General features: G+C 34.2%; 1 protein-coding gene and 1 long non-coding RNA gene across 3 annotated transcripts; one reads left to right on the top strand and one right to left on the bottom strand.

Annotated features, from left to right (window-relative positions):
* Positions 1-4,279: 4,279 nt before the first annotated feature.
* Positions 4,280-25,098, bottom strand: LOC120337547 (DBH-like monooxygenase protein 1 homolog). Of its 2 annotated transcripts, none has more exons than XM_078117519.1 (15): positions 24,800-25,098; positions 24,217-24,333; positions 23,306-23,455; positions 21,521-21,611; positions 19,928-19,993; positions 18,100-18,209; positions 14,008-14,085; positions 13,246-13,429; positions 11,161-11,327; positions 10,631-10,719; positions 10,208-10,364; positions 9,966-10,065; positions 5,764-5,822; positions 5,599-5,682; positions 4,280-5,521 (listed from the first exon to the last, which is right to left on the bottom strand). In XM_078117519.1, exons 1-15 carry the CDS (start codon positions 25,088-25,090, stop codon positions 5,315-5,317), a joined length of 1,950 nt encoding a protein of 649 aa, XP_077973645.1. In that variant the 5' UTR covers positions 25,091-25,098; the 3' UTR covers positions 4,280-5,314. The 2 variants fall into 2 exon arrangements, with proteins under 2 accessions (XP_077973645.1, XP_039261304.2); XM_039405370.2 differs by having other exon boundaries at positions 18,100-18,212; positions 24,800-25,095.
* LOC144428325 (uncharacterized) lies at positions 6,176-8,459 on the top strand. Its single transcript, XR_013478274.1, has 2 exons — positions 6,176-6,751; positions 6,998-8,459. It is a non-coding gene; the product is annotated as an uncharacterized LOC144428325 (long non-coding RNA).
* Positions 25,099-25,996: the final 898 nt, after the last annotated feature.

Here is a 25,996-nt window from a genome sequence, read left to right as displayed (position 1 = left end):
ATTGAACTGTTAATAAATATCTAGTGTCGGTGTCGTCCAGGTCACAAAGAACGGCTGTTACAATCTGTAATAGACTGACTGTTAAAGACGCATAGACAACTTAATTCTTCTAGAGCAGGGGTGGCCAACCTTTCACATACCATGCGCCACGTTTTAAACATAATGTTTCAGATGCGCCGTAAATCTCTTGTATTGCCACGCCTAATGTCCGCTTCTTGTTGAAATTATATAAGTTTATAATACACACACATATATACACACGTATATGTAGTTTTTACAATTTACAACTTCACATGAATAGAAATTAAGCAAGGAAGTATAATAAATAAAACTGATCAATTTCATTTAAGTACCGCCTTTATGAGACTTTTGCTGCTGTTTTACTTTCGCCAGTTTTTTTATTCTTGGAGTTAAGTTTGTTACTGAGAGGAGCAGTGCATTCTTCAAATTTAAATCTGTAAGTGTTGACCTCGCTTTGCTTTTAATTAGTTTCATGGCAGAAAATGTTTGTTCACATCTATATGTCGTTCCGAAACGACATATAAAACCCTGGGCAAATTTTCTCAGTTCTGGAAACTTTTCACGGGGTAACGATTGCCAGAACTTGATCATGTCAGATGCACTTGGGACTGAAGAAAGCTCATCAAATTTAATTTTCAATGATGGATGAGTTTTCAAGTCAATTAGTTCCAATTGTATATTGCTTGGCATCTTCATTATGGTTAGTTCACTAAGTGAAAATGGGTTTATAAAAGCAAGTACAGAATCTTCTTCTTTTGAAATATCATGAAAACGACTTTCAAATGACTCTTGCAATAACTTGATTTTTTCTGTGTATATTACCAAATTGCCTTTACCAGCAGCACATTCACGGTGTTCTTTTATGTGAGGAAATTGGGACAAATCCTCTTTTTCCAACTGGGAAACGAAAAGTTTCAACTTCATCTTGAATGCGCTAATGTCATTTACTAAGCTTGGAAATAGTTTGCTTTTGCCTTGCAGTCTCAAATTTAGATCATTGAGATGGTTAGTAACATCAACTAAAAATATTGTGACAACAGGCCTTTAGTATCAATATCTACTCTACTCTACTCTCGATTCTAATTGGCCTAGCGTCGCGTGATTTTACTCCAGGCTTCTTCGAGATTAGTACTTGCGTCACAGCAAGCGATTTTACGCTTCGCTTTTGTTGACAACGGTCATTTGAAGTTTGGATGAAAAGGGTGGTATTTAGAGGTCATTTTCAGCATGTTGTGGGTTGATTTATAATAAATTTTTTAGGCTTGGCCAATTCAACTGGTTTTTCAGTGGTTATTGGGAGATATTTGGGAAGTCTGGGCAATGGAAATTCCATGTTTCAAGCTGATAAATGACGATTTTCTATTTTTCCAAAGTTCTGAACTTTTTACTCCGGTAGGGAAAAATAGTAAATTTTACTAATTTTTGCTAAAAGTCTAGAATGAATGTCATAAAGTCCGTCAAAAAGCTAACGTCGATAATCGCCTGTTGTTTCTAATTCCAACAAGCCGTAAGTGGGCGACGTGGAGTAAGGAGAATAGAGTTTAGGTACAATCAAAAGTCACCATGTAAATCGCAAAAAAAAACGGCTTGGCGTGGAGAAGCCAAGTGCAATTAACAATTTTGGCATGAAAAGGGTGAAAGATGCAATGCTTCACCTCTAATCATGCAATGCGCCACGTTTGGCGCATGCGCCATAGGTTGGCCACCCCTGTTCTAGAGTTTCTTTGACTTGTTTTACCGTCATTGAAAGTCTCCAATTACCACTCCGACGAATTCAGAATTTGGCCTCCGTCTCTAGTGACCAGGGGCGTGCCAAACTAGTCTGCTGCCCGGGGATAGTTTCTGATAATGCTGCCCCTATACCTATAACTTCTAAAATATTTTGGGTGATGAACAGATTATAGATGTCATCATACACGAGAAAAAATTTTATTGATTTATTAGGCTAATTTATTAAACAACTCTTGTTGAATAACCATCACCACAGAACACATAATGTTAGTTTTTAATTAAATAAGTACACATCTAGAAGAGCAACTCTACAGCTTGGTTCTGCTGCTCCCCTAAAATGTGCAGCCCCCCCCCCCCCATTTTTTCTAAGCCCCCGCTTTTTCTAAGATTTGTGCTTATTTTCTAGCCCGCGTCTTATAAAGTAACGATGTGCTTATTTCTAAGAAAAGTGCTTATTTTTCAGTTGGTGACTATTTTGTCGTAGAAACATGAATAACTCGTTCTCGTTCAAAGCTTACGAGGAACGATGTTTATCATTCTTCGCGCTTCGCTGTTGTATTATGGTGAGGTATCAATTAGCTACGTTTAATCGTGACCCCGTATCTCGGATTCGCTGACTTTCTGCGCAACTGTTTTTGTTAACGGGGGGTTTGCGCAGTGGCGTAGCATCCACCCCCGCGGTCGCGGGGGGCTTACAGCGCAAAGGGGCTCCAAGCGGTTAGAATTTAAACATTTAAGCCGCAAAACCAAAAGCTGCATTGCAGAACCAGTAATGCACATCTAATTATAATGTTGATTTTAGTTCTGCTCAAATCGTATTGTTACGTAATAATGCTGGAGTTGTCGATTTTCGGCGTCATGTGGTTTGATCTAGAGATGTACCGATGTATCGGTTTCGGGTAACGGCAATATCGTCCATTTTTTCGGTATCGGCCAAGTATCGGTATAGGTTAGATTAAGGCCGATATTTCCGATATATTTATCTTTTTGATATGATCCAGAATGTTTTAAAAGATAAGTTGGAATACTACTTTTGAATTTATTTTTTGTCTGGAGAGATCGTAAACTATGAGCCATACATGTCCCCACCCCTGCGAGAGAATATGATGCACGCGTTTTTAGCTATTTATCAGCCAAACTAGCCCAACTAATTTGGCTATTTTCGCTGTCAACTTTTTATATTAACATTTATAATTTTACATAGTAATTATGAAGAAATATATCAACACAGCACATAACAAAAAGCAACTAGGCGCCCAGTTTTAAATCATACAGTGGAATTGGGGTCCTTATTAACGGCACATGGACTTTTGGCACGGGTATAAATTCTGACTGTTTGTCGTCAAGTACGAGTGTCATTTAGTCCGTCAACATCGATAAACTAAATTCCGACACAATTATCCCTCTACGCATGTATTAATTTTGACACAAGTGGACAAAAGTGGTATCGTTACGTTTCTAGTTTGATCGTACCGGCACAATTACAAAAGCTGTCAGAATGATGTCGAAAGCAAAACCTCTCAGTGGCGCACAGAAACGAAGAAAAAGAGCAGAAGAGGAAGAACGTATGAAAAAAATTAAAGTAACCAAGATAAACGAAATATTTAAACCAAAATTGAAACAAGTAGACTTGGGAATACCGAACGTAACTGAGGAGGAATTAGGCCTAGCACCGGTAGTATCGGTAGAAAACCAGATACGTGTTCAATCTCCAAAAGTGATGGCGGCGGCGCGAATGAATTTTCTTCCAAAATTTACACGACAATTATAACAGGTAAGCTACTGATTTTTGAAGCAAATTGAAAAAATTAATATCACAAAGATGTTGGATGAGTTTGCTAACGAGAAAGCACAAAAACGCAAATTTTAGGTTACTATAGCCTTCATATAGCGACATGTTATGCTTTTTGACGAAATAAAAAACGTTGTTTTAGCTTAAGTCCGAGAGTTTTTAGGGTCATTTCCACTAAATATTTTGAGGGGGGGGGGGAGAGTCTTGCTACGCCACAGGGTTTGCGGTATTTCCAGGCAAACTGACACAGTTACAATAGTTGCTTTTAGTTTTCAGGGATACTGTTTTAAGGACAAACCACAATTTAGACATTAAGTAAGCGTAACCCTTTCGAATATGAAAAGGAATTTGCCAATATCAAACAAAGTCAGCAGGGTAAGAGCTATGCTCACTGCTGCTATTGCGACAGCGAGAAAAGGTAAATACAGTAATTAGTGCCCACAAAACACAATAAGCATTGCGGGAAACCAAAGTATGAAGACTTTAGTTTAGAGGTTGCGTGTGGCTGTGACTTGTGTCTTTTTGCGATTTCGGGGCTGCATACAACCGTGTTCGAAGCGACTTCTAATAATAAAAATTGGGAGTGCGAAAGAGACTCGTGTAGCGTTTCTGCCGTTATTATTTGAACAAGAGAGCAATGAATAACGATAGAGGCTACAGGTCTAACATTATGTATGTTTCATAGAATTTTGGATATGCTCTGTTCAGACTAAAAGCGAAATAAATACTACAATCTCTGTTCGAAAATAGTATATTTGACAAGACAATGCGCAAAATGTATAAAAATGCAAAATGTTGACAGTTATTCAGGAAGAAAACATGAAAGGATCTCTAGTTCTTATTTTCCTTCATTAAAATGAAAAAATGCATTAAAGTAACATACGATACATATGAATTCAATATTTCTATGATTTCGAAATTCATCATGCCCAGTGGCGTACGTAGGATTTCGTTCAGGAGAAATTCAAAAATTGTGACTTTATGTGATTTCTTGTTTCACATAATCGTGGGAATTTATTATGACGTCATAAGGAACGAGTGAATGCAATATTACGTCATGAGTAGATTTTTCACTGCCTAACCTAATAAATTATAGTTATAAGCAAGTGTATTTGGCAATAACTTAAATTTAAAAACAAGAAAATAGCGAATTGAAATTGATTGAACAAACAAAATATGTCATCTTATCAACAACCAAATAATCGGTTGCAAAAAAATTGTAAAAGGAAAAGCTGCAGTATATCACCTATTCCATATTTTTGTATATATATAAAGTGCACCTTGAAAAAACTGAAAAACGACATGGGTTCACAGCATTTTATTATTAACGATGAGGATCTGGTTGACAAATTACATCACTGATTTAAAGGGAGCGAGTTGTAGCTGCAAATCATCTCACCTCTCTAAAGTCAGACTGTGGTTTCGATGATAACAAAAAATATCATATTCATTATGTGGTGCGCCGTGCGACAGCTTCGCATGATATATTACAATAGTGTAAACAAGAACATTTACGTGCCTGAACACAGAAATAGCCATACCTGCCCATTTCAAAAAATTATATTTGTAACTTATCGGCAAATATAAATGGGCCAACTCGTCCATAGCCGTCTCGCTGGGATTTCAAGTTCAACACATGAGTCGTCGTCAGTTTAAAACAAACCTGCTGCTATTTACCAACTTGACTGAGGTATTTGGGGTAGACTTCAACCCAAGCTTTTGCGATAAAGGCAATGAAAAGCGTTTTAACAAAAGAGTCATAATAGAATATCACGAACAAAGTAAGTATGACAATAAAACTGAAAAGATGAGAACACAAATTACGAAATTTCCCAAAGGTAAATTGGCGCCTGCTCCACTATCGGTAGTAGTTTGATTAGAAGCCACTGTAGTAGTGTCTAATAATTTATCACTTCTGCATTTATGTTCTTCTACAAAAACTTTTTTAATAGCCGGAATGGGACGAGGTCCTTGTAGCTGCGATAAGAAAATATTTGGTATTTTATAAAGCTTAGGAAACTTACATTAGTATTCATACCGTAGTAATTACTCACCAGTGAACCTCCACAATGAACGTAAACTTTACTTTGTAGCAATCGGTTATTATATTCGCGAGTTTGCTGACTCGTCCACTCAAACTGCAAATTTAAAAAAAATATATTTACCATGTAATTTTTTTAAATAAGTTAATTACGTGAAGAATTTGAACAAAAATTTACCCTTTCGGCAATTTTTCCCATTTCTTCAGGTCTTGCTGCACCAACTGTTGACATGATTACTGTAATGACAAAACACCAATAGTGAATAATAGTCAGAGAATACTCGAATTCGGCAAGTTATTGTCCAATTTATATTAATATCACAAAGCGTTGATCTCTTTCTTTCATATGGTGCTTTCTGGCTTTTCATTCAGAAAACTTTTTCATGCAATGCCAAAGTTCCAGACTTGGAGTATAATTTTGCTATTTCCCAAAAAATCACTTCTTGAAAACACTTCGCATATTTTTAAGATAACATATCATTTCAGTGATAAATGTTATATAATCCATGGACCTTTCCCCGACATCAAAACATCCGTATTTTCAACCAATCACAAGCGAGCAGATGTAAACAAACATTCTCCGCTGAAAAGTCGCTCAGACAACTTTGGACGCGTTCCGCACATGTTGCTGACGGTTTAGGCAGATCTTTGTCCTTTTTTTCGCTTTTTGTTTTCTTCACAGGGCTGCGAGAATTAGAAAGCGGTAATACTGTATGTTACTTGTTGCAAATCACGTTCACGAAATCTATATATCTATACTAAAAGGCTGTACCCGTTGCAGGCACCTTACAGGTACGGTACCGTACAGATCAACCAACTGCTATTTCGAACCCAAAAATAGTAGACAGTTATGCTGATGCAATCAAGGGTACCGGTAGCCTGCCGTATGTCCATACGAAAGAATTCACCTTCGATACGATGTTGCATTCTTATTAAACAGAATCTACTAGTGAATTATTTTAGTAGACTAACTCTTTGCATATGGTATTTTCCGGTCTGACAACCTGTACCGGTACCCCTGCCGTTCAAATGGAGTAAGATTTGTGCTTTTTCCGAAGCTACATATTGACCGCTGAAAAGCAATGAGGTGGATGAAGGAATGCAACAGGCCTCACAGTCAACTCAATCTAGGAAAAATCACCAGAAATGCATACGTGTGTACCAAGGTAGGCCAACATTAATGTTGTTTTCGATACCTATGATATATTCAATATGTTAATTTTTATATGAAATAAATTTTCATACAAGCAATGCGTTCCGGGTTCCATCATGCATTTTCATGGAGGCGATGGACCAACTGATGAATACCCTGACACTATATCAGATTCTTATTGCCCAACAAAAAGGCACCAACAAATTGTGAGGGAAGGATTACTTATACCATAATTCAACTTTGGATCATAATTTAACAGGATCTGTCACCAGATACTTCATTTGATACAGAGACGTGCGAATCTGACGATCTGCCCCCAGACTCTTTAGTTGAAACTACCTCAAGTGCCACTGAAGAAAATGACAGCGCTTTGTCAGACAGCAGAAAATTGTAAGCAAGCATCATCATCATTTTATTATGGTTCTCTGGTATAAAACAACACAAAAAGTCAACATGCAAACAAAATGCAGAGAAAACTGGAAGTCGAGCATAACTTAAAATAGATTTCAAAAAGTACGCAGCTACCTACCAGAAAAATAAATAATTATTAAAAAATGGCACGGAAGAATTAACAAGATTCAGAATCGGGCAACACTTTTAACATAATTCAAAATGAGAAAACACATACTTCTTCCAGCATTGGTGTCATACTTGCTAACTGTAAAAATGATGAATAAAGAAGGAAAATTAATATTGAAGACTTATGACTTCATGCAGAATCTTTTACAATCCATTGGTAATAAAATGATGTTACTTTATGGAGGATGCTTCGAATGTATGCCATGTCCGGTGTGACCCTGGTGATTGCAATATAATTTTTTGTGCGCACTGCAAAGTCACCAGAAGTTGGCCCTGCACTTGGTAGTAACTGTGGTGTGTGATAAATATCATTATTTTGTTAGGTTGTTTTACATTCATCACTGTCATATAAATTACAACTTGTTCATAATCACCTGATAACTTTAGAAACGAACCAAGTGGTGGGTATTTGCCCATCTGTCTATATAACAATGAGGTAATGCTCAGTGAGCGCAATTCTTCCATATTATCAGGAGATGAAACCAGGCAGCTTAATAAAATAACTCAGAAGTAAAATCATTGTGATACATTATGTCAGTGAATGGAATTCTGAAATGAATTTAATTCTAATATTTTGACGTTCCATTGCTTTCATGGTTTTTGTTTGTTGTGCCTAAAAGCATATATCTGGTGTGTATTTTTATCCTATACAACACAATATCTAGAAAACTGTATAATTTGTAGTCATTTGCTTGGATTTACTTGCTTGTTCCTTCATCATATATTTTTTATAATCTGTTATATTCTATTTCTACACTGAATGAATAAACTATATTGTAAAATCTATCAGATACCACACTGTATGATTGGAACTCTGGCTCAATCTAACTTTGTGGGCTTAGCACCAACTACAGACGACAAAACTGTTGGATGTTTTATATTGTTCCCTCAATATAGGTTGTTACCAATGCTGGGGAAGGCCTGTGCATGCTTGGCTCAGCAGAAAATCTTTTATTCCCATCAAAGTCTTGGTTAGTCCAACGATATGGCAACAAGCACCAGTAGTTCTGATGAATATGTAACAATTTTTAAACCATGTTTATTACTATAACATTATTGGTCCTGTAACTTTATGTGGTACGGTATGTAATCAATTATAATACCTCAATAAACCTGTTGAATCTAATCTTTCAATAGTATATTTGCACCCATCTTACTGAGCTAATAAATCTGTGTTTCTATGATACGACATAAACTTAAGTGCCTAGCATGTACAAATTGCATCAGAGACTTGGTGACTATCCAGCGACACCACTATTTGAAGATGATGTGGTGGCAGAGACTCCTGAATTTATCTATAGCACTTGGCTTTGAAATCTAGCGTTGAACCAAGATTGACGACTAACCCATCATGAATGTATCTGAAAAATATATTCATCTGTTCATAATTACAGATAGCTGTAGTTTGTGCAATGTTTCCAAGAATGTATTCAAAAGACTTTTTAAACTGCCCCTGCATTTCATTTGTTTCTATACTAAACCCACCAATTCAGTCTTAACTTGGACGGTACCGGTACCTATTAGTCTATGAACCATGGGATGTGGTACCAGTAGTCACGCAGGTCTCCCAGTCCTCTGACATTCTTCAACCATATAAGTTTAAATATCACCTTTCAATGAAAAGTTTTGTATCCTTCTCCAGCTGGGGCAAAGAAAAGGAGAACCAAGTCATAGAAAAGCCATCTCTGAGTGATTCCATTTCTGTATGTTAAATAGGCTTTTGGAACTAAGTTAGGTACGATAACGGCAATGTGAAGGCGGAATAACGTTAATAATAGATCACTTGACGATATGTTATAAGCACGAAAATACCGCCATCACCAGTGAAATGCCATTCGAAGGCCTTTGAAACGAGCAATGCACCACTCTATCGCCCTACACAAGCCTGAATATTTGCAATGTTTGTCTGAGCGACCAAAATCAAAACAATAAAGGTCAAAGGTCGGGGAAAGGTCCATTGCGTCCGTTAGAGCTACAGTTGGATATGGCATTCTCTCTGACCTATCAACAGAAATGCTATAAAACTGGCAACAATAGAATTAACTGGGTCGCTGTGTTGGTCGCGAAGTAGGATGAGGTTATGCCGGCAAACAGTATGTCCCGTTTATTTTATAGTCATGGTAGGTCAGAAGGGAAGTTTGCAAAACAAGCAGTCAAATCCGGTACTAACAATTCTTGATAATTTCAAGAAAATACAGATACTTGGATAAGAGTTACAAATTTGAGCAAATGGCATACGTATATATTTCAAGTTTGTGACAGTGGGCAATACTCAAATGTGGCTCCAAATAAATTGAAGGAGGGTGTTCAGAAAAACAGAAAATTAAAGAGATGATTTAAGTCAAAAACTTGTTCAGCCGCCACAAGAAAGTAATTGTTTTCGGCGCGGAGGGTGCTCGATCTTTCAAATGTACCGGGCCTATACACTGAACCATAAAGGTAAGTAAAATAGTGGGTGATCATCGATTTAGTTTTTTTCTGTGTATGCCTTGCTTTGATATTCGTTATTGAGTAGCTTCATTTCAGAGTCACTTTGTGTTACAAAACCCCATGGTTGTACTCATAGAGAAATCAATGAATAAAATAGGATAATTGAGCAAAGGCAACAGTTGAGAAGATCATGAAGCTGTTGTGTAATGTGTACCAACCGTTTTCTGTCGGCGCAGTCTCGCATTCAGTCAGCTTAGTTGTTCTTGGAAAATAACTTAAAAATGCAAGACATGATTCTCCACCTTTGGAATTGTTGACCTAAACACATGAAATAAAACGTTATCAATCATGACTAATCGAATCTTGAAGAATGCAAATGCAGACTCATTTGCAGAAGATTAATCTTCGATCGCGACAAGTTACAATTTCACGTGACCACTTCAGAATTGCATCAACTTACATAAGTTATATCGTTGCGATCATATGTGTCATAGGTACATTCAACGATCATATTATCTCTTTTGTGCAATTCAATCTTCTGTCCCAGAAACTGAGTTTCTTGGTGAAGAGATAGAAAGCTATTATCTTCAGCAACTGGAGTGAGCTCTTCTCCGTCCCTGTCATAAAGGAAATAGCAGGTTACGATTGTGGATAAATCGTTATACATTACGAATATGTCTAGGGAAGTCAGTTATTTTCTGTGGAGTGGAGATACACTTCTACAATATAAAAAAATAAACATTGTCAATATTCCATCCTAGCCCGCTTATTGTTTAAGTCTGAGAATGTTATAACAGATGTAGCCAACATGCAATAAGGTACAATAACTTTCGTCTGCTGCAGAGAAAATAAAAAATCTTTAATCTTTCCACAAAGATGTTACCTGAAATGACGTAGTTTTATTTTTCGTCCTGCTTCTCTCGCGTGAAGTAGTGCGGCAAATATCGTTACGTGGCCATCGTGGGGAAGAGCCTGGTAGATAAATTTTATTTTGACGTAGTTTGAGCGCTCCAAAAGTATGTGTACCAATATGGAGGTAACTAATTTTGTTCGCCTACTTTACATCAAATTAAAGGATCGAAGCTTATAGGCAGGGAGTATATTCATTTAGCTAACACAAACAATCCCCAAACTCGTAATAGAACTAAAATAAGGAAATCGGAATAAAATGATGGCTTAATCTGGTACACATATTACGGGAGTCCCGTAATTTGCATATAAATAATGAATATAGCCCGTATTTGCGTATACCATAAGCCCCAGTCAAGATTAAAAGTGCAGTCAATGCAAATTGCGTCAAAAAATATACATCAGGAGTCAGGACGTTGCTTGAAATTAAAGCACCAGAGAAACATTATAACACTTATTCTTATAAGGAAAATATTATAGTCTAACATATTTTAAACTTGTTACCATAGTAAGGCATTCTGTCATGCAATGTCCCTGCAGCAAAAAGTTTGTACTTCTCGGTGGTATAATCTGACTTTCATGAACCAGGCTGCCGGTAGACATAACGCCTGCATCGTATTGACGAAGCTGTGACGTGTAGTAAATTCGAAGTCCCGACGAATCTATTAAACCTGTTTAAAAATAAGTTTCATATAATTTGGAATTGATCATAATCATAAATTTCAGTCCATTCACGCAGAATTAGCTTTTTGCGCGCCATGGGTCGATTTGAGAGCCCATTTGTTTCTTTTATATTTTGACCATACATGATTTCAAATAAAGATTAGAACATTTATAGTCAAAGAGTGGGCCGAACAACTCGTCGTCGAGTAAACCCTTAATATAATAGTAAATTAAAAAGAATGAAATTAAAAGTGTTGGACACGGATTGGGTCAGGTCTTTCCAAATTTTTGTTGCGGTTTTCTTTGCAATGCCTTTCTCCGTATCTAATGGGGTGTCAATTTTACATTTTCTGTACTCAAAGCCGTAACACGTCTCCTATTGCTTTGATCAAATTTTCTTCAAGTCCCTCCGTACCCGATTCTTAACGAAACTTTCGCTGTTTTTATTATTTTTAAATAAGGGGGACACTTTTCATTTCAATGGTCGACCGCTCCGTATCGCTTGTTCTGCGAATATTATTGAACGTGTTCATACAGTCAAGTAATTCTATCAGGGTTGGTTGGGCTGTACCCAAAGAGGCCTACAAATTTTACAACAAGGTTCACAAACATTGTTTAACTAACCTGATTTTTACTTTACAGCCTACGCATAAACCCATGTATACCACTTACTGAAAAACATCATAGTTGTTTATGATATATTTTAATCTTAGAATGTTTTATTTGACTTTATCGTCGTTTAAAATCTTTTCATAGCATTATGCGGTTTCATGGGTTATTTACGTCAACGTTATCGTGATAGAACAGTATATTAATAAATCAATCGATAAATAAAATTTTGCGGTTGAGGTTTAAATACAAAATATTCCAGCCAAAATGGTAATTTTACAAAGAAATATTGATGTGTTTTTAAAAAATTTGCATGTAAATTCCCGTAAAATTAACAAGTGAGGCTTAGTTTATGAGGAAATAAGAGGTCTGTATATTTTACGACCTCGAAATGGTAAACATAAGCCCAGAATTTTATTTCAAATGATATATATACTTAGAACATTTCGGGGGGGAGATCATTCATCAAACTGTGTATAACGTAGACACAATCTAAAATCTGTGTGTGTCATTTTGGTCAATAGTCATATTTTGAATTGAATAAACCCATTCAGTTTTCCATTCGATTATATATTTTTTGGTTGAATAATAGCTACAAAAGCGTCAGCAATGCCTATCAATGATTCGACTTATTGTGTTACTTTATGAAATACCGAGCAGATATTTAATGAGATTCAACACTATAGAATAGGCCACCAAGAACTAATTGTGGGACCAAACAATAGTTTGGCAAAATGTGGCAAACAATATAAGTTTGCCACATTATGGAGTAATCGCCTATCTCCGAGACTAATGGACTAATCGTTTTTAATTTAAGGTACTCGAAGATGGTCGAGTCTAAGGGGCTCGATATTCTACCTAAAAATTACTGACAATGTGATTTGCTACGTCGGTGGACTTGATTTGGAATTTTGATTGACGAGGTACCGGATTTCAGTGTTGTGCACATATTCTACCGGTTAGTCTTTTTGACCTAGGTGTCCGTGTATTTTTTTTTTACTTTTGAGGTGGTATCCTATATCGAAAACTCTCATTCAGGTATCACCTATGTAGGCAAGGAATAGTTCTATATGACGGAAAATTAATTATTTCTAACCAGCGCCTTTACGCCAAACTCGACGTTTATAAATTGCAAGCCTTGAAGAGTAACAATACTCTCCCGGGTGATTTTAAATTTCATCGATTTGGAAGTTCCATTAAAAGATGAATAATATGTATTGGTTGAATGAAATAAATACATGGTTCACTATGCTGTTTTAACTATTTCGCCAACTTTATCCAATATTTAAAGTTGTAATAGCAACTGCCAAGACTTACCTTCTATCTGTGGATTTACGTATCTGATTTCCATCATAAAATAAGTTGCATCCTCTTCAACAGGATAACCCACTTCATCAGGGTAAGTAAATCTTGTCATGCCTATAGACCATGTTAATACTATTGTCTTGCAAGATGTTGCTTCATCGCAATTATACGTCGCTTGTTGCGTTGCGGACAATGACTGTAAGATCAAAATAAGCGTTAATTAACATAAAAAAAAATTGGTTTTTGAGTGCATAAAAACCTGATTGTTTTGATCGGATTTTGGATAATGCAAACAAAATTAAACCTGATTGTTTTGATCGGATTTTGGATAATGCAAACAAAATTCAATGACTGAGTTCTTTTCATCCGATTTATTTCTTGTTATGTGTTTGTGTAAGAGGCAGGGTAATTCCAATGCCTGTTTTTCAGTTGTTGTTTTTTTCATAAAAAAGTACGAATATTTTCATAGTCAATGGCATTTTACATTTTTTGTTCTACATGGTCAAATACCGCTAATTTTGATTTAATATGCGTAAAGCTATATCTCCAATAAGATCTAATCTAGAATTGATGATCGGTGAATCAAACATTTTTCTGCAGTATATGATTTCAATGAACATATTAAACCTAAAGCCGTATATAAACCGAGAGTTTTCAAAGTTTTCGATATATAATCTGAGTATGATAAACAAATATCTTCATAGGGTAGTTTAGATTTAATGGTGCGGCCCAATTAATTACTTTGTTTAAAAAATAAAACGTTTACAAAAATACCTGGTCTATCCTTGTGCATTGGCGTATAGTGATTTGACGGACATTGTATTCATTTCCTTCGGTGATAATCGGCTCGAACTATGAAAAAAGAAAATTCACAAAAATTGAAAGATATTACCTTTTTATGGAAGTAAATAAACATGAACGAAAAAAACTGCTCGGTTTTTAAAGCTCTTGTGAGGTAAACAGATTCACGAGGCGAGTTCATTAATACAAATCTCTTTGAATGTTCACAAATCTGCTGATGTATCCAATTTGGTGCAGGTTGTTTTTGTTATTGCTATCAATGCTAAATCAATTTTGAGTGAAACACCTGCAATTTAGGAATTACGAACAGCTTGTCATTTTTGCATGGAATGCAACTCTTTAAATTTTTGGCTTAGGCAGCTAAAAACGTTAAATTTGTATATAACAATTAGCGCTGTTGGATATTTGACTTAAGTTTGTTATAAAATGGATGATGGGTTTCTTTGTAATACATGATGATAAATTTAGAAGCTTTAAATGCAGCGGCAATGGGTAAGTATAAAAACACATCCAACAAAAGACTCGGTATTGATAAAAATGTCAATTGCTATCAAACGTATCTCTGTAAATTGGTTGTTTGAACGACACTTACAGCGTTGCCTAATAACAAGAACATATCAAAATTTGCACTTTTTATTTTATGCCGCAAGGTATAAAACAAAACAATAAGCAATATTAAGTTGTTGACGTTTATCATAATCTTTATCCTGTAGACTAATTATAATCCTATTTTTATTGAACGAATATCAATACGGATTAATGACTCATGTTGCAACCACTCATCAAAGCTAGCATTATTATAGTCCTAAAATCTGTCATAGTTTGTGTCGATTAATCCTTAGATATAATCTTCAATATCCATTAATTATATCGTTGCTTTGCTATTATGTTATTATGAAAATTCTCGCTGCAGTTGTACTGTTTTATATTGAGAAATATTTCATGCTGCCGTACCAAACATGGGTTTAAATAAGTAATCAGTTTCATCCAATATGTATGGATGTACATATGATCATGTTACTGAACAAGGAGGACATCGTTACATCGAGGCTTTCTGTCTCATTACTCAATCCGGAAAACCGACTCTTTTGCAACACTTGGTTTAATCTCGGCTCAAGTTAACAAACAATTCAGTGGATTCTGACGCTTGCGGTATACTGACTGCACAATGTCGCCTCAATGTCGGTGAAAAATGAACAAAATGAGGAAGTTCAATGTAACATTAACTTAAAATTACATCAAAACATTATTCCAAAATGGTAATTAGGAATCTACCATTAAATCGGAAATTCATCAAAATGGAATTAAAAATAATTGCAAACCTTTAACATCAAATTTGGACAAATTCATTTATCATTAGGCTGACTGCGGATATCGCCGACTCCATCTAATTATTTGTAAATTATTTTTATCACAGTTTTTCTCAAATATTACCGTTGGGTCACGTATAATAAAATAATTTTTACACATATACACGATAGTCTTTTTGACGCTAAGGTCAATAGTGCATCTTATAATTAGGCTCTTAATTGGTCTTTCATATAAGCGGTGTAGCTTTCTACTAAACATTTAAGTTACTTCGAATTTTTTAAACCGTATAAGGATAAGGAATAAAATAACACCAAATAAGCACCAGTCGGAATTGCATCATATTTCAACCGCCTGTATGGAAAACATCGTATATATAAAAATGTCACTGTAGCGCAGCATCCCGCCATTCTCAATTTATTTTGCAGCATTTAGCAGATATGTCAAGCGATGTCTTTCCAAGAAGTGTTTTGCGGTTTCAATGAGATAACGTATGTTTTAATTTTATACGATTTTCCGGCCTTATCGTCGTATTAATCAGGGATTGATGTTCAAGTTATAATCTTTTTGGCCTCGAAGATTAATTGGTGAAATATAGTAAGTAGACTCAAAGTAACGCCAAGTCAAAAAGTGACAATATTCGCTTAATTCATCATTAACGTGTCAAATGCTCCCTATAGTAATGAATTTCAGAGATATATGAATTTCAGTAACGATAAACTTGCTAAGGTAAGATTCTTACGCTTCAATTGTCTGTAGCTCAAACCTAAAAAAATTTCTTCAAACGTTTACATTGAGAGAACCTAAGGAAGCACGTAATTCCGTTTCGCCATTTTCTAAATTCACCGTGCTATTTTGAATTTTTCATAACTAATTTCCCAACAATTGTTTTGACATTCAATATTTCAATTAAAAAAAAATATTTTTTTCGTTATTTACAAATGTTCCTAAGTTTGATCTTTTCTCCTTGTAAAGTATACTTAACCGATGCATCCACAACATTCCTACAATTTGATAAAAATCTTTATTTTAATGGGAGATACGCCCCGATCCATCGCTGAACTGCGGGCCAAGTATGTAACTGTGCAACAAAAACTTGTTTTGCATTAGTTTTCCCAAGACCGGATGGAATCCAATTATAGTTTGGAAAGACGCGACGATGTAGCGATCAACACGATTATATGACTCGATCGCGTAACAAATAGTAATTTAACTACAGCATTTGTAGCTAAAATGGTCGGGCTTGGGAAATTTTTATCAACCCTATGGTTATATTTTAAAATATTTGTCGTAGTTGCTGATTTGGATTTAGAATAATTTTTTGAGTCTCACAATGAAACAAAAAAAAATTTTGAGTCTATTCAAATTGCAAAAAAAAAATATTTCGGTAAGAAGGATATTTTTAAAAGTAGGTATGCGTTAATTTGTAAAAATCCGAGTTATGAAAAATATATTTTCAATACATGTTTTCTTTAAATACAAAAGATTGATTGTATAAAACCCACACACTGAGTTATACGTTGATCCCACTTGTCAAGATATTTTAATAATAACTCCGAAAGTAAGAAAGACGGATAATGTCATAAACGGATAATAAAAATTTCTGTTGCATCCGACAACACCCACCATTTAAAACAGAGCTTGCAATTATAGCCTTCGGGCATTGAAAGATGTGATTAGGCGTATGTGGTGAATGGGATTAATTCCAACAAACCTTCGATTAATATGAACGACATTTCCAAAACGACTTGTTTTTTGTATTTCCTAAAAAAAAATTTATAGAAATACATAGGATAAATATTAACTTTACAAAATCCGCTTTAACAACCGCCCGTTTTTAATCCGAATTAATCGCATTAACTATTATTATTAATTTGATACTTTTTATTATAAACATCACTTTGTGATTTAACCTCTCAGATCTTCCAACATTTGTTCTCATTCAGTTATGGGCTATTAGTGATATATGTTTTTTTCTTCATGTTGGCATTTATTCACGAGCATAAAATGAATGAACCTAACCACAGACTGAAAGCGCGAATCCACAGGCGCCATTGTTTATAGTTGTACATTGATATTATCTCCTTTTGCATGTACAAAACATGAAGTGTTTGACGGAATGAAAAAAATAAAAACAAATTTTGTGTGGAAAATTACAACTTTATCAATGAACTTATACGATAATATTTGAATTTTCAATATAATGTCAAATCTCAGCTCACATCATTTTGCCACAGTTACACCATTTCAGCATTTTTGAATAAAAACAAACTTAAAATTTTAGAATAATAAAAATAAATAGCAAATAAACTTAAGACAGCTGTTTGCAACATAAAAAATTAATTTGTTTGCAGCAAGATATTGTTCGAAATATTGCAGGCAACGATAAAATTCACTTTTATCAAGGTGCATGTCAATATAGTCTAAATTACAAGACCTTATAATAGGTCGATAAAATTTGTCATTTTTAAAAGTTGTTTGTGTTTATTGCATTTTAATTATAACGTGTAAAACCTCTCACATAATCAGACTTGTTATAAATACCCATTTTGATTGCAAAGCCACCAACAACTGTTTAACCACAGATACTTGAAACGAAATTAACATTGAAATTTGTGTCGCATCAAACACACCCCTTTCTGTTGTCAATAACTCATGTGGTATGTACAAACAACGCAAATAAAAAAATGGAGCAGATAAAATGTAATCTTGCAAAATATATTGACGAATATTTAAAGCATATCCGTCTCACTGTACCTGTACTATGTGTCTCTTTGTTGTAATTTCTGGAAATCGAAAGACGGTGCAATGTCGATATTCTCCAAGTTCTACATGGATGTTGTCCAATTTTAGATCAAATGTTTCAACTTCTAAAAAGAATTTTATGAATGATTATAATGTTTTGAAAATTTTCATAAAAGACCGGATGACAGAATTTCAATTTTGAAAAAACGAATAATGAACTCAGATCATAAAAACAATTCTTGAGCAAAATGTTTTTCAAATAATCAAGAAGAATACCAAACAAGGCATATTGAAATTAGATTCAGTTTTAGCCTCATAAGCAAAGCGAAATACAACGAAACATTTATATATTTCGTTTCATCGGCTCATTGTTAGTTTATCGGTTTTTACTTAAATTGAAAATTCAGGTAATTCAATGCAGAGTGTTATGTTTACTTTATTCTTACATATATCAGTAAATACGGGGCATCGCTGATGGTAATGCTTATTTCATCTTGGCAATAACTCACAATATTAACTCTCAACTCGTGACGAATACTCATCAAAACGTAAAATTCAGCAAACATAAATAACAATGAGCATTTGTTTCCGTAGTTGCGAAATGGTCATGGTTCAGATTGATAATATTGTGAAGTTGTAACTCGCATGAATGAATTGGCACAAATCAACCATCTTACCTTTTAGAAATAATTAATAAATATATATATCGCTTAATAATGATAAATATTTAATATATTTTGTTGATATCAAAACGTTAAATACATTCCAGATTCCTGATATCTTTTTAATCCATCACAGAAGATTATACAAGCGCATCAACGCATGGATTACACCGATAGAAACGGTAAGATTCACTCTTAAAGCGAAAAACTCACTATCATTTTGAGGTTGTACAAACATACAATAGACAATATATATAGCTTATAGCTGTAAGATGTGTATTTATGCTACATTCGCTTTAAAACCATACCTGAACATTGCTCTTTATACTGAGTTACACGAAGATTTTAGTAAAAACACTTCTCGGAAGTGTCGCTACACAATGATGTCATTGTAAATCCTTTAGTGTTTCAAGCACACATTGTTTTAATGGTATATTTTTAACCAAACCATGTATTTTTTTTTAAATCTTTCAGGAGAGCGTAATCCAAAACAACAGGAAATTAATCGTCGCATTGCAAATCACATTTACATTCTTAGCTAATTTATTCTTTTAGAACTTCAATTTTGATTCGCTGGAAAATATTGAATATGGGCGGACAAAGAAAGCATAAACATTTTCAAAACTGAAATTTAAAAATGAATATTATTTATTACTGTTTATGACATGTTATTTCCTTATCTCGTTGACACATTATTTTGAACTCAGTATAATACTGAAATATAAATATTCAAATTGTCTTTAAATTGAATTATATTCTAGTAATCCTTTCCAAGTTTTATATTATAACTGACATACCGTGAATAGACAACATGTAACAAATCTAATAGGTTTGCAATTTCTCGACCATAGTTTTCACTATGACTTTTCAGCAAAATTTGTAGTAATTTTGTGATAAATGATAGCAACTTCATACGCTGTGAAGTATATTAGAACCATTTGGTATTCGATCAAAACAAACGAGTCGATGTTTATATCACTTTTAGCATGAACGTTTTACATAGTTAGTCTACCATTTTAATTTTGAAGTGACATAAAAAATATTCACTTCAGATTCGTATAGTTATTTATAAGTGATAAATTATTTATTAAAAAAAGTATATATTAAAACAATTCAAAAACACCATTTATTGTTATTCAGCATAATCTCACAACGTAGTAATCAAGTTCAATAATTACCTGAATCAGGTGAATTGATGTCAAGAGCGGGATTCATTGGATTCAATAACTTTATATTCAAAGATCCTGAAAATAGTAATTATTTAGAAAGATAATACGAGAAATTATATGTTAAGCCAAAATTAATGAAAATGAGATTACGTGTGTCTGTTTTATTTATTTCCATGATATTTTTACCATTCAGTGTAAAGTCCAATGCGAAACTGTATATATCAGTGTATTCCTACCAGAACCCCCTTCAGTCGCATTTATTTCTACATTACATATTGTTTCGTTATACATGCTTCTCGAACTAAACTTTGCTAATGTGTTATGCCAAGGAAACAAAGATCATTTGCAAGCAATAAATTTGACTGCCGGCCCGAGCGTCAACGGGAATATTTTTTTACGTAAATCAAGCGACATGTATGACAGCCAAAATCACCAACTCAGAGTAGACACATGCCTGCATTATAGATGAATTGTGATGTAACAATGTGCTCAAGTCGGTTCTTTGCGCAAATGACATTTTATATTTCATGAGCGCCGCGTTTGCATTGTTGTCACCAATTGAATATTTTATAATATTAGAGTTCAGAATCCTTGACTTAAGCTATACACCGTTCGTATACCGCTTATCAGTTGTATACCCTACTTATGGTTCGGTATACACGGTTGAAGAACACTGCTTTATTAGGCTCGATAGCGTACTGGTTATAACATTGTGTTTGTGCTTGCTCTAAGTATCTTGCTATATTGCAAAGGAGATCAGTAAACGCATTTAAATTTTCTGTTAAAAGAATGAATGGCGAATGCGTTCACAGTAATGCATTGAAAAAATTTGAAATATATAATGTCTCGTCTGCGCGGATCGCTTTATAATACACAAAATGGAGGTGCAAACAAAATGGCGAATACATGCGGTATAAAATAAATTACACGTTAGGTTGATGATTAAAGATAAATTATTGAATTAACTTGTTTTAGCTATCAGCAGTGAAATTCATCAAGACAAGTAAGCCTCACAGTCTTATTTTAGGCAAACAATATTTATATTCAAAGAAATCAGTAAGATTGACTTTGATTTCATAATATAAGTTTACTGCATTTTAGTCTTATTGAGTCCAAAACGATCAAAGTCGAATAAAGAGATATTATTATTATTATTAAATAAAAATAAATTTGCTCGTGAAAATAAAATTACATTCGTAACCTATATTTTTAGCCTCGTCACTCATTGACACTGAAACGTTGTTTCAAATATTTGATAAGTTTGACTCTATGTAGCATTCTTAGAAACACGTTCACTATATGACATGATTTAAACGGAAATCGACATTTTCAATGTTTTAAACATGGTGAAGTGTTAATTAGCCATACGAAAATAAAGAAACCGTTGGTCATGTACTACATCGGATTGAATCTCGATCCTCACGGCGGTATATAGAACCTACCTATTTCGGACACTCCCTTCAGTATTTACCAAAATTATAAATAGTTAGTACCTAATAGTAGTCTTCAGTTATCGAACAAGTGGCCTACTAGAATTTGTTTGACGTTATGGCAATAATGAAAAACGGATTTATATGGGATAATATATCATGCATGTCATACCTGATTTTGAAGGAATTAATTCTCCTCTTTCCGGCTCTGATCCTCGTGGATCCACAGCACCAACTCCCCAGATAATTCGTAATGTATCGGACTGGTAAAAAATAAAGTTATGAATACATGGAATTTTCATTCAAACTGCTTTCTGGTTAATTAAAATCAAAGACTATGTATTCCGACCATAGATTCCAACCAACAAACATTTGAAGGGTAAAAAAATTTTTTTTTGATTTTTATGGGTTAGATAGGTAAATCTTTATTCAAAACGAAGGGGCAGCTGATGATAATTGTAAAACTAAATAACGTGACACAAAATAAATAAAATATATATAGAAATAGTGCACTCTAAGGCTACACGTGAGCTCACTTTACTGAAAATATTTATTTTGAGTTTGAAATTGGCTCTCAAAAACTCACTGTATGCAATGTATTTTAATCTGTTATGCAAAACTGATGTCGTGTTTTGCATATGGGTTTTGGTCAATAATTTGTTATCCATTCTCAGCTATAACTTATCTTGAAAATACGATTCGTCACATTATTGATGTTAACAAAACATGTGGCTTGAATCCTTACAAACCACATCTACGCTTTATTGTTTACACCCCTAATTAGTAAGCGGAGATATTTTATACGTAATGTCAATTTTTCCATCATTTGTCCAAATTACAGGACTTTCCCAATAATAATTAATTAGGTGAATGATAGCCGGGTGAACGAACGATAACACGCCACTTCCAGACGCCATGTAACTTGTCAGCGCCAATGCGGTTGACCGCTTAAGTATTTTAAACAGTGCCATTGTGTTGGATGGTTAAATTCGTCTGTATTGAACGACCTTATCTGGCCGTTATAACAGATCATAAATGGGATATACGTCAAATGAGTTTTCAACCTCAATTTAGTATAGGGCCATTCATGACGCAGAATAGAATAATAACAGCTCCGCCTACAAAGACACTTTGTTTTGTATCAAGAAAAATTATAACCATTAAAGAAAAAAATTCATTGGATCAAAGATATTCTTATCTTTGCCATGTAAATCAATTACTGCCCAAGCTTGGAAATTCACAGGTATTATCGAGCCTAATTTCTTAAGACGGAAAGAGGTCATTAAGTCTTTGTACCGGGTAATTAAAGTTTGATAGGCTGGCTTATACTGAGTATTTTAGTGAATACGTAACGCTAGATCACTTGTTATTGACAAGTTTTAACAAGTTAACTAATATAGATAAATTCTTTTGAAGGATAAGAAATGATTGACGTTTATTTGGTTTGGTTTCTATTTCAAAATGGACGAAAATTTGTTTTGTCCGAAATTTAGATTCACACGTTGATGAAAGACGTCATGAATCAGCCCATTTCAGTTTGAATGAAGTTTGTTCTTCCTTAGCGAAAGTTTTTGTAGATATTAAAAATTGAACAACCCTCAAAGAAATTTAAATTTAACAATGTGCTTTTGCTAAAGTTAAATCCGTATTTGCAAATTGAACTTACTTTAAATGTTAGCATTTGTGGGTGAAACCAGGTGCTAAAATGTGTGTTCGTGGATAAAAACAAGTAATACCGTACGCTATAAAAAATCTGCCAAACTACACATTTAGACTATTTGAATGTTTTTTGGAATGGGTAAAATTTGCAAAGCCAACACTCATTGTTCATGCCCTTTCAAACACCATGCATAATCTGGGCAAAGCTGGTTAATTGTCCGTTGTTACGCCTTTGTTGTCAAACTAAAAAAATAATAATTCCAGTTAAGGAAATTTCCATTCGAATAAAAAAACTTACCGTAATTTCTACATCTTGATCGTGATCGCACGAGACAAGAGGTCGAGAAAAAATCGCATAAGTTTCATCCTGATCTTCCCAAACTGCAATTACACTCACATCTTGTACTTTATCAACAGCATATTCTCCGTTTTTATCAACATGCATATCCTAAAAACATATTTGTATGAATATTAGGAAAATGGAAGTGTCAAAAAACTATCCAACAGATAGATATGAGTTGTAGTAGATTCCTTCGTATTAGTGGTTGTTTTTACACAAAATTGTTCGGGTTGAAGATGTAAAAATAATAGCCAAAATATCAAACCAATCTCTTTCAAATTTTCACAAGTCAAAATTGAATCTCTTCGCCCGGTTTTTAGTTTCATACTATGGGAGAAAGCTACATCAGAATATAAATTATCAATGAAAAATCCAAATTTATAAACAAATTCTAATTCTATGAATCAAGTTCGTCGACATGTACGTTGTGAGATGATATCTAATGTAGAAAGGGGCTCATGTCGCCGATATGGGGAAATAATATAAAATATAAAATTTGGCATATGACTTATCGCATGCAATATAAAAAATTTATTAGGAAATATACACCAAGAAACATAAAACTTACAGTAATATTTAAAAAATATAGATTTGAGTCGACACAAAAATTAACACTCCTAAAAACGGGTCACAGCATAACCGTCGTATTTTTAGATGAATTTGTATCGCGTTTTGTTACCGTTATTTTGTTGACATGTTGGACTTATGTGGCCTGTATGTATGACAAAGTCTTTTCATAAATTTAATTCTTTTCTATCATTATTTATACTGACTACGAGAATACAATAAGTTAGCATCCTGGTCCTTAAGTATCACAATAGATGCTATGTGATTTTTTATTTCGTTGCTACTTAGAAAATATTACCTACCGCGACATAGTAATTTGATTGACTTTTATCTCCTGCTACAATGAAATCTGCTCCAGTATTTCCGACTTGGGTTTTTGCAAATCCAACCCCTATCCATCCATGAGTTTGCGCCGATAGCTGTATAAAGAATAACGAGTTAAAACCTGCAATACAAGGAAGGCTAAGTTTGGGCTTTGTTTATGGAGAATAAAAAAAATGGTTTGCTTTCTAATAACACACTTTATTTATCTTTCCCTTTTTACCTTTTCATTTCTGTGAAATGAAACTTTAGCCTCCATAGTGAAAGGAACAACAAAAAAGTATACATATTGATTATTAGGAATAAGTGCTCGTAGTGTCTTTTTATTGGTCTGGCATTCCTAACTCCTTCTTTGATGTGAAAGATGCATAAGCTATGTCGAACTGAAAAAACGTATTTCTCGGACCTTGTATGTTGTGGTGGTATTTGTGATATTTGATGTAATGTAGCGCAAATAAAAGTCGTCGTCTGGTATATAGTTCATGTGAAACGGCGAACGTAAGGACTATATGATTTTCAATTCACGAGCGGGCAATAAATTCACGAAACCGCTTCAAACTTTACCTTGAAAGTTATTTTATCGTCAGTAAAATTCCATGCAAGCTTCACAGTTCCATCTTCACTCAGAGTTACGTATTGATCAAATTTCATCTTATCAGGAGTCTCCACTGAATCCATGGATGGCAAATTCCACATAAGATGAGTATAGTCTACCATAATCGGAGTGTCCATCAAACTAATTGACAAAGAACTGGATAGCATTTGCAGTGCGAAGTAAAACAAAAAGCATCTTCTGCAAAGAGCCATTATTATCGAATATTGTGAGAGTCTAGGTTTGCTGCAAACAAGAATCATGCATTGTGTGAAATCTCGTAAAATCGCTTAAAAAGTAAACAATTGCAGATAGTGTATGGCTTAAAATATATTATTTGCTTCCTTATTTTGTATATTCTAGTACCTAGAGCATACCCATCTTATCTTACTTTTGGCATTGAAAGTTTTTTCTTCATTTGTTGTGTTACATGGGGATGCGCAACACGGATAAACATTGTCATGGGAAGTTGGTTGTAGGAAGAATTTGCTGAGTGAATCATGAAATAATGTGAACGGTTATGATTCCCTTGGTCACATTTTTACAAATGTTTGTAAAATTGCTTATAAAACAAGGTTTCAAATTTAAAGATGAAACGATGAATATCATATATGTGCAAGGGTGCAGCTTATTTCAGGCGCGGTAGATTTTTATAAGTGCTGCTACTATTTGAATCTATACTTGGCAGCAAAAAAATCGAAAAATGTCCAGAATAGTTTGTTGGAATTCAATACAATGATGCTTATATGTAGTAAACCATATTTACATACTGTCCTTTTTGGTGAAGACTGATTGAAGCTTTGATGGAGTAGCAAACTGTTGAATAAACTAATTCCGAATAGATCTGCAACCATTTCACGAAACGTTTAACTTAATGTGTTACTTATTATAAAGTGCAGCTTTATTTATATCGCCCCGAGTATGGGGAGCATCCTCGATGTTTTTCTTTACTACCTTTTTCGTTACTGCCGTACGATTCTATTTATTACGTAATTATTTATGATATAAAAAAGGCTTCGCACTCAACAATAACATTTTGATAAACGCTATTTATTCTCGACAACAGAATTTTTCAACCCACAGAATATTTCAATATACACAAATGAACATTCGAACAAAGTAATAAACACTAATTGTTGACGAATAAAAGTGATTTTCATTGCAATTTG

Source organism: Styela clava, chromosome 10 (assembly GCF_964204865.1).
Source record: "Styela clava chromosome 10, kaStyClav1.hap1.2, whole genome shotgun sequence".
NCBI classification, from domain to species: Eukaryota; Metazoa; Chordata; class Ascidiacea; order Stolidobranchia; family Styelidae; genus Styela; species Styela clava.
Note: the sequence above shows the minus strand (reverse complement) of the source record. Positions and strands in the feature narration are given on the sequence as shown.